General features: G+C 34.4%; 2 protein-coding genes across 3 annotated transcripts in view; both read right to left on the bottom strand.

The window, feature by feature from the left end:
• Positions 1 to 3,487, bottom strand: part of LOC111805777 (phospholipase A(1) LCAT3) — a 16,749-nt gene extending 13,262 nt beyond the window's left edge. Inside the window, exon 1 of the mRNA XM_023691003.1 lies at positions 3,053 to 3,487. Within this exon, the coding sequence (XP_023546771.1) occupies positions 3,053 to 3,299 (247 nt within the window). The 5' untranslated portion in view covers positions 3,300 to 3,487. The remainder of the gene's footprint in view (positions 1 to 3,052) is intronic.
• Positions 3,488 to 4,459: 972 nt separating this feature from the next.
• On the bottom strand, positions 4,460 to 8,128 carry LOC111804924 (18S rRNA (guanine-N(7))-methyltransferase RID2). 2 transcript variants are annotated; one of them, XM_023689756.1, is made up of 10 exons: positions 7,994 to 8,128; positions 7,553 to 7,886; positions 7,224 to 7,299; positions 6,617 to 6,700; positions 6,450 to 6,505; positions 6,180 to 6,236; positions 5,726 to 5,775; positions 5,405 to 5,557; positions 4,956 to 5,091; positions 4,460 to 4,838 (listed from the first exon to the last, which is right to left on the bottom strand). In XM_023689756.1, exons 2-10 carry the CDS (start codon positions 7,649 to 7,651, stop codon positions 4,683 to 4,685), a joined length of 867 nt encoding a protein of 288 aa, XP_023545524.1. In that variant the 5' UTR covers positions 7,652 to 7,886; positions 7,994 to 8,128; the 3' UTR covers positions 4,460 to 4,682. The 2 variants fall into 2 exon arrangements, with proteins under 2 accessions (XP_023545524.1, XP_023545523.1); XM_023689755.1 differs by having other exon boundaries at positions 7,553 to 7,671; positions 7,994 to 8,127.
• Positions 8,129 to 8,396: the final 268 nt, after the last annotated feature.

Genomic DNA, 8,396 nt, shown 5'->3' with positions numbered 1-8,396 from the left:
CCCCCCCCCCCCTCCCCCGGATCAAGTATTGCAATCGCCCTTGCCTACATGTTTCAATGCAATTGACTTTCACAATGCTTAGTTTCAACTTGTTTTCAACTATTTTCTTTGCCCAAATTTTCTAAAACATTTTCTCTCAAAACACGGCTCGAGACTCGACTATACATCCGAATTGTCCTCGAATTACAGTTTTTACACAACTAACTTGTTTATTGGATAAGAATAAGTGTTGCACAATAGCTAACCCATTGTCGTGTGATACATAGCACACATATTTAGTGAGATTAGAACCATCGACCCAACAACACTCATTCCATGAAAGACTTCATTGTTGTTTTTTCCAACCATATACCCCAAATGAGAGTAATTGCATTCGGCCCTAAGACTTTTGCCTTTCCTCCAAAATTCTATATCCATCTACCTACTGATCCATATTGTTTCTTACCAACTTATCATAAATCCAAATGCAGCCCAATTCTAACAATAATGATGCCTTACATTTCCTGTTATGTGCACGATGGAAGAATAAACGAGCTTAGTCTTCTTTAGCCTCTTTAGAGAATTAATCCAATTTGGGTTTAAGGAAAATCTTGGGACATCTTGATTGAATCTTTGTTGACAATGTTAATCCTTTTGTGATATAGGGTCGAGGTCCAAGTAAAAACTTGTGTTTTCCTAATTCTTCCTTTTCCAAAATGATTTCGTAATGTCACCTTTCAAGGACTCTTATTCCCATCAGAATATTGAATAAAGATGTAACTGAAAACTTAAATGATGGATGTAGATTCCAAATTTGATCATATCTGTAGTTGTTTGATTCCTATTCTGTTGTTCATTTAATAATACTGTCAACTCTTAAATCAAACAATCTAATAGAGATTATAACTAACCCAAGTCAGGCCACCTTCCTGCAGCTTTCACATAAAAAGCCTCTCATCAGATTCAAGAGCCCTTTATCCAAAAAGGAAAAAAGAAACCTAAAAATGGACAAAGATTTGAGGTGGGTGTCAATCAATGCCGACTAGATAGGTCATAGCCTGGCTTCATTGCCTAAACATCATGTTGATGATAGCAATCGTTCACGATGTTCTCCTTCAGGACTGAAAAGAAAGTCTCTCAGTTTAGCTTCAGTGTCCTCCTTCAACCTAAAGTTCATCCCTCCCTTTTGAACAACTGATCTTCGTCCTAGGCTAGAAGGTTGGAATCCACCATGGTTTTAGTTTTCCCTTGAGAGATTTGGAAGGATAAGAAGATTTTTGGCATGCAAGATAAAAAGTGTAAAGTAGGGTTGGCTCTCATTTACGTGCCTAGTTGGATCCTCTTGGTAATTGTTTTTGCATCAACCCTTTCTTTTTTATTATATAGAGTAGTTTCATATTTTTTTTTTCTTTTTGGTCTTAGTACTTTCAGACTTTTACTCATTTCTATATTGTTGTTGTTGGATGATGAAAGTCCCACATTGGCTAATTTAGGGATTGATCATGGGTTTATAAGTAAAAGAATACATCTCCATTGGTATGAGACCTTTTAGGGAAGCCCAAAGCAAAGCCATGAGAGCTTATACTCAAAGTGGACAATATCATACCATTGTGGAGAGTCGTGTTTGTCTAACATGGTATCAGAGTCATGCCCTAAACTTAGTCGTACCAATAGATTGGTAAATCCTCAAATGTCGAACAAAGGACTCCAAAAGAAAAGGAGTCGAGCCTCGATTAAGGAGAGGCGTACTTTGTTCGAGGGGAGGTGTTGGATGATGAAAGCCCAAAGCAAAGCCATGAGAGCTTATGCTCAAAATGGACAATATCGTACCATTGTGGAGAGTCGTAGCAAAGCCATGAGAGCTTATGCTCAAAATGGACAATATCGTACCATTGTGGAGAGTCGTGTTTGTCTAACACTTGTTAGTCTAAATTATCTGGTGACTTTTCGTACATGTACCTTTTATAATACAAAAAGCTAATTAAATCTCGTGTAATAATACAGATAAAGTAGGAAGATCAACTAGTTCTTTAATGAGATTATGTAAATATCTCTTTAACAAAAGGCTATGATTTACACAAATATTTCTTAAATCAAGTTCATTCCTTCCTCAACAAGTAAAGTTTCTTAAAGTATATAGTTCTAAATAGTCGTTTTGAAAGTACAAAGGTTAAAACAAACAAAAGTTAAGAGTACAGAGACTAATAGTATTTTAATCTTCTTGTTATATTAAAAATAAACATTAACTTCGACCTGAAATACAAAAGAGAAAACTTTGTTCCTACTGATCAAGCAATGAATCAGCGAGGATTAGTGAAGAAAAAAAAAATCTCCCTAAAACAAATAAAATGACTAAGAAATATGGAACTACATCACCTAAAGTGGCCAATTTGATAAACATTTAGTTTTTAGCTTTTAAAATTAAATTCATAAATGTTCCATCCCCACCCATTAGTTTTTTATATTCTGTTATCTATTTCTAAAAATGGTTTCAAAATTCAAGCCAAGTTTTAAAATCTAAAAAAAGCTAGATTTTAAAAAATAAAGTTGACAAAATAAACAAATGTAGTAAAAATTATAGTAAATAAATTAAGAAGGAACAAGCCTAATTTTCAAAAACAATTAGAGTTTGCTATAAATAGAAGGGAACACTGTAGTAGTTTAGTTTAGTCTTGAGTGTTCATCATTCTCCTACCACCAGTTTGAGTTGGTAAACAGAATGGTGCTAAAATAAGAAATTCTTTAGACAACTATAAGCTATTTCCTTTTTTTTATGCACAAAAAATATCATAATGATCTAAGAAACATTCAAGATATGATTCTGAAAGCAAAAGAAAACACAAAATTTGATTAAAAGCAGCTTTAAGAAAAGGAGTGGGGAACATAATGTAAAAGGAAGAGGAAAAGGTGGTCTGAAATCTGCCCCACCCTAAAAGGAACCTTAAAACACGTGCAGATGGAATAAAATAAACCCACCTAAGAAGTTCCATCACTGCCGAATCAACCAAAAACGCTGAAATATAAAAGGTAACAAACAAACATAGAGAGACAATTGGAAAGAACGAGTAAGGACCTGTGTCGGGATTGTAGATGGAAATGAGGTTCTCACGGAACACCAGGTCAGACAAGAAGATCCGTACCCATACGCGGGTCTGTAAGCCGAAGAATTTCTTGTTCTTGGCGTGAATGATGGAGCCGCCAATGCCGGAGACGAGCAGAACCGGGTCGCGATCGGGTTCGGGTTCGGATTCGGGCATCCGAGATCCGAAACATGGAAGAAAGAATCCTCCTCCTCCTCCTCCTCCTCCTCCTCCAACCATGGGTGTTCCAGAAGTGAGGTGAGGTCTGAGATGGAGACGGGTGGAAGAAAGAGGTAGAAAATGGAAGAAGTCTAGAAGGAGGTCGCGGTGGTTTTTATTTTTCCTTCATTGGGAGATCGGATAAGATGGGGACTGGGGGTTGATTGGTAGGTACCACGTGTGTCACGTGAACTTTAATTTGTATTTTACCGCCAAATATACTTTTTAGCTCCATAAAATTTATTTATTTGTATTTATAATATTAAGATTATTTGAGCGATACTCAATCGTTAAGACATTGGCAATTACTTGCTAGCAATGGAGAGTGAAAGTAGTGTCAGGTTATTTTAGTCATTTTCACGTAACTTTAAAATTTGGAAATAGTTCCCAATTATTTTACTCAAAAACACAGTTTCATAAATCTTAAAATTTTGGAAACGTGCTATTAATTTAATCATTTTGATCTTTACGGTGTGTAAAATGATTTTGGAACACCCTTTAATTTAAAAGTGTTAAAAAAAAACTTCAGTATCTCAACTAGAATAAGAGTTATCTCAACTAGAATAAGAGTTGGATTAGGTTGGGAGGTTAGTTGAATTTTTGAAGAACTAAACGAGAGTCCTTATCTACTTTTTCTTATATGCATTCCCTCCTTCCAATAAATTAGTCTTTAACTATGTTTTCTTGATTGTAGTGATCAAATATGGACAAACAAGTTTAGTTATTGTTTGCACATGAAATTCTATTTTATGAATTGAAGTGTATCAAAGATGCATATTATGCGTACATCAATCATAAACCTAGTTATGTCGAGATTGAAAAAGCAACGAACATCAAAGAAAGATATCAAAAATTTGAATTGTTGTTTGAATTCGTGTATAAGGAGCACTTTGACGAATATCAATTTATCGATGATGTGTCTTAGATACCCTCTTTTAGTTGGTCTCCGTATGGTATACCCTTGTTTCGATTCTACAAAATTCAATTTTCATGTACCAGGGTAACCTACATAGGTCAATGATAGACTTAGTCTTGAACAAAAATAATTATTGTATATACTTATTAAGAAGGTTGGTTATGTAAATATTAATTAGATAAATAAATTGTAGTGTGTGAATAATGTATATATGTCATTGCTATACTCAATTATAAAGTAGATCAAATAAATGCACTTAATTCCACATAAACCAAATACATTTTGCTGTAAAACTAATACATGGTAGATCCTAAAACTCTCATTCTGCCTTCAATGCATTCACCATATACACAATATATATATATATATATGGTAGAAAATGTCAAAATTCAATCAAAGCTCCATAAAAAATAATAATAATAATAATCTCCATATATAATATTTTAAATAATTTCTCACAAGAACAAAAATGATGAATGTATGAACATTCAAAAACGGGCCTTGCGTTTACGAGCCGTGTATTTGGAATCGGGCGGCACAGCATTCCCTTTTCTTCTCATCTGTTCCTTCTTCTTCAGTACCCATTCTCTTCCTTTGCCTCTCTTTGTGATTTTCTGCCTTTTCCTCGGTGCTGCCATACGAACCTACCATCCCAAGAATGAATTTATAAGAACAAATGCCTTCAAAGATTTAACTATTATGGCAATAACCTAAGCAATGATTCAGTAAAGAAAGTGCAAATAGGCAGCATGAAAGCATACGGTTTGATTTTCTTCATCTTCGCCACTGCCATCATCGGAACAGCTCTCGTAATCTCCATCTTTTCCCTTCGGAACAGTCGAATTAATGGATGGCGGACCGCAAGTAAGCACCAGGTACTCTTTTCTACTCCTTGCACTGTGTATTGATATCATGCTTGAGAGTTAGCGATCCATCCAGACTCCCATAAGATTACTGATAAACTAACGAATATATATAGCAATATTCAACTCGATCAAGCAAATGCAACATCATCTGAGATTCCACTTTGTTTGATTTGCTTTTTGCTTCATTTATCAATGTTTTTGCTTTGAGAATAAAAATAGCATAAACAGCATTCATGCAATTTCATTATGGGTCATAAAATCAAAGGAAGAAAACTTGAGATCAGCAAAAGGAAATGTAGAAAAGATTTGAATGTTTATTTTTTTTTTTTAAATGTAGCATATACCTGTGTGGGTAATCAACGACTACACCACCAGCAAATCCTGAGCGCATAGCAAAACCTAGAATCAATTCACGTTGGTGCACGTTTTCAGGATAAACTTGCAACACTGCTCGTGCGCCCCTTGCTAAGCATTTGTATAGTGATTCAAAGAACGCCCTAGAATGATTTGAGCAGAAAGAAAAATAATTTAATAAGATAAGAAATATAAAGAAAGAACAAGATCAGTAAATGGGTGTTTCATTTGTGAATCAAATTCATCTGTCGATATTTCAAGCAGGCATGCATGTTATTCTTAAAAGACGGGGAGAAATTTGTAAGACGTACTTTAATCTTAGTCGCGGATTATGAGAGGACTTGTCAGCGTTGCATAACCACTGTAAAATTATAACAAATAAAATAAATAAATAAAAAGTAGAAGGTCAATTAGTAAGATAAATCAGGGAGAACCTCTGCAGAAGCCTTAAGACTGCTCGAGAAGCAATTCTTAGAAAAAAAACTTTTAACAGTATAACGAAGTGAGACATGCTCGTTAAATAATCAAATTACCTTAATAAATACCTAGTTAATAGTTTAAGAACTGCACTTAAAACTCCCAATGCTAATAAATTGGTCAAGCAAAAAATGAAAGTAAGAACCAGAAAGAGTGAGGCAAGATCTTGCTAACATTACAATTTAAAACATTTGGATAAAGCTTAAACTTAAACCCACAACAAATGTAGGATGAAAATGATCTCTCAATTCATCTCAATACCCACAAAACAAAAGCAAAGTAGTAAACCTGAACGGCAGAGATGCTAATAGCCCCATCAATAACTCCCGGACGTATTCCTAAGCCCTGCATCAGAACGAAAGAACATGTGATGCAGGAATCTTATTAAAATAAAATAAACCTTCGTCTCATATTGTAATGAGATTTTGAATGCCACTAGAGAAGAGCTATATTCTTTTAACTAAATTTGTCCACTAATAATAAACTAGGATGTCTTCTAAACAGAAAAAAGGAGAGCACATGAAAACTAGTTAGATTACATTCCCACAAATGAAGTACCTGACCCATGTCACCAAGTAAAAGGTCACCGTCAGTCTCCCGCTCCAATGCAACATCTGAATTATTTTAAAAAAGAGCATTCTTAAGAAGGCAAAAGAAGGAAGTTCCTAGAAGTAACCAATATATTTGTGACCGCATATTCAGATTAATGTCAATCATTCACGTACTAAGCATTGATTGAGAGATATCCAAACCAATCCATTGGTGTCCATGTTCAGTCAATGTTTCCCCACTAAGACCTGATCCACAGCCTGAAGTAATCGAAGAACATATGTGTTCAGAATAATCTTTTCAAAGGCATACAAGAACTCGAAACTATGAACAAATATGGAGGCATGAAATCTGAAAGCAAACTGAAAAGCATGGTATTTTCCAATTATCTTTAATCAAGCATGACAACACATTGTAGTCTATCGCCACATCAAGTTGACTTGAATGCATCATTCACATTGAATTCCATTAGACTAAAAAGATGTGTATAAACAAGGAAATAAAAATAGAAGATTTATGCTCAAATTCATCGTCTAGAACACATGAGAAAAACAAAATATTAATTATCCATTGCTTAAACAAATCAAAGTCATCCATCCTCTTTTAACTAAAGTTTCATACAGAAATACAAAAACAGCAAGAAAGTGAAATAGTTTGTCGCACTATTCATGCCCATCTCATTATCCATGATTTACTATTTCAGAAACCCATAAGAGATAGGCACTTGAAGCTTTCGATTTCAACTTTAGAAGACTAGTCGTATGCATGGAGAAAGACAATTACCAATATCAAGAAGCAACCTGGGCACTCCATCATCAGGCAAAGCAAGAAGCTCCAACGCTCTATCTGTGATTTTTGCCTTCATCATACACCAAAAAACAAATAAACAAACACATATAGCATGGAGAAAACACTCCTATTTTACTAGAAGACCCAGCACCCTACTTCTGAAAGTCAAAAACAAAGTCAGTAGTCTCAATTAAATTTACCAGTTACAAACACTTTTCAATATCTAGACTTTTCTTTTAGAGCTCGATACATGTTACCGCCAGTTCCTAAGATCAAAATTGAGACTAGAAAAGACATTATTTAAAGATCATTGGTAGGCCTACCTGAATTTCAATGATACGAGAGGATGAAGTATATTTCCGAGCCTCAGCATCGTTGTAGAATATTTCTGGAGGAGCTTGCAGTTCTGGTCTTGACGTCATATCCAAGCAGGGAAGAGAACCTACGCAATAGGGAACGAATTCCAAATCCTTACAAACCCTAAAATCTACACTAAAAACTAACTCCGTTTCATCTTCCCCTGGACAGACCAAGATATTTCAACAGAGAATCAAACATATACAGATGAGCTCAATTTACAAATGTATTCAATAAATCAAAGCTAGACGCACGCTGCAGTTCGAGAAGTCCCAATTTGCCGCAATCGTTGCTATTTTGCTAGTTATTAACAAAAAAAAATGTGTGTCGAAACAACTCTAACGATAGAATACCAGTACCAACGAAAAACAGTGCGAATGTGGGGAAGAGAAACAGCTGTGTATTACCGGTGGATGACGACGCCGCGCACGGAGGTATAATACAGTATCAACGAAAAACAGTGCGAATGTGAGAAGAAAAACTGGCTGTGCGGAGGGGTAAGAAGAAGATGAAAGGGTTTAGGGTTTCCAATTTATTGTATTTTCTCTCTAATTTGTATCTTTTAAATAAATCGAGTAAATTCATTCTCTTTAAAATTTTATTTTACAACTTCGATTGTTTATAACTTTACTAATTTTAACGGTTACAATCTTTTTAATTTTAATTTAGAAATTCAATTTTAAATACTCTGTTAATTAAATACTTTTTTATTGTAAAAAAAAAAAAAAAAAAAAAAAAAAAAAAAAAAAAAAAANAAAGTTTTTTTTTTAATTCTTTTTTTTTTTTCTTTCTTCTTCTTTCTTAAAATTG

Source organism: Cucurbita pepo, chromosome LG11, assembly GCF_002806865.2.
Source record: "Cucurbita pepo subsp. pepo cultivar mu-cu-16 chromosome LG11, ASM280686v2, whole genome shotgun sequence".
Lineage (NCBI taxonomy): Eukaryota > Viridiplantae > Streptophyta > Magnoliopsida > Cucurbitales > Cucurbitaceae > Cucurbita > Cucurbita pepo.
This window is presented reverse-complemented; position numbering and strand designations above follow the sequence as displayed.

What these genes read in the sequence shown, in the direction of transcription:
- LOC111804924 (XM_023689756.1), bottom strand. Translation starts at nt 7,651, where the DNA reads ATGACGTCAAGACCAGAACTGCAAGCTCCTCCAGAAATATTCTACAAC. An exon ending in CAGGTTGCTTCTTGATATTG is followed by an intron (nt 6,701 to 7,223) that starts GTAATTGTCTTT and finishes CGATTACTTCAG; the next exon opens with GCTGTGGATCAGGTCTTAGT. An exon ending in TATCTCTCAATCAATGCTTA is followed by an intron (nt 6,506 to 6,616) that starts GTACGTGAATGA and finishes AAAATAATTCAG; the next exon opens with ATGTTGCATTGGAGCGGGAG.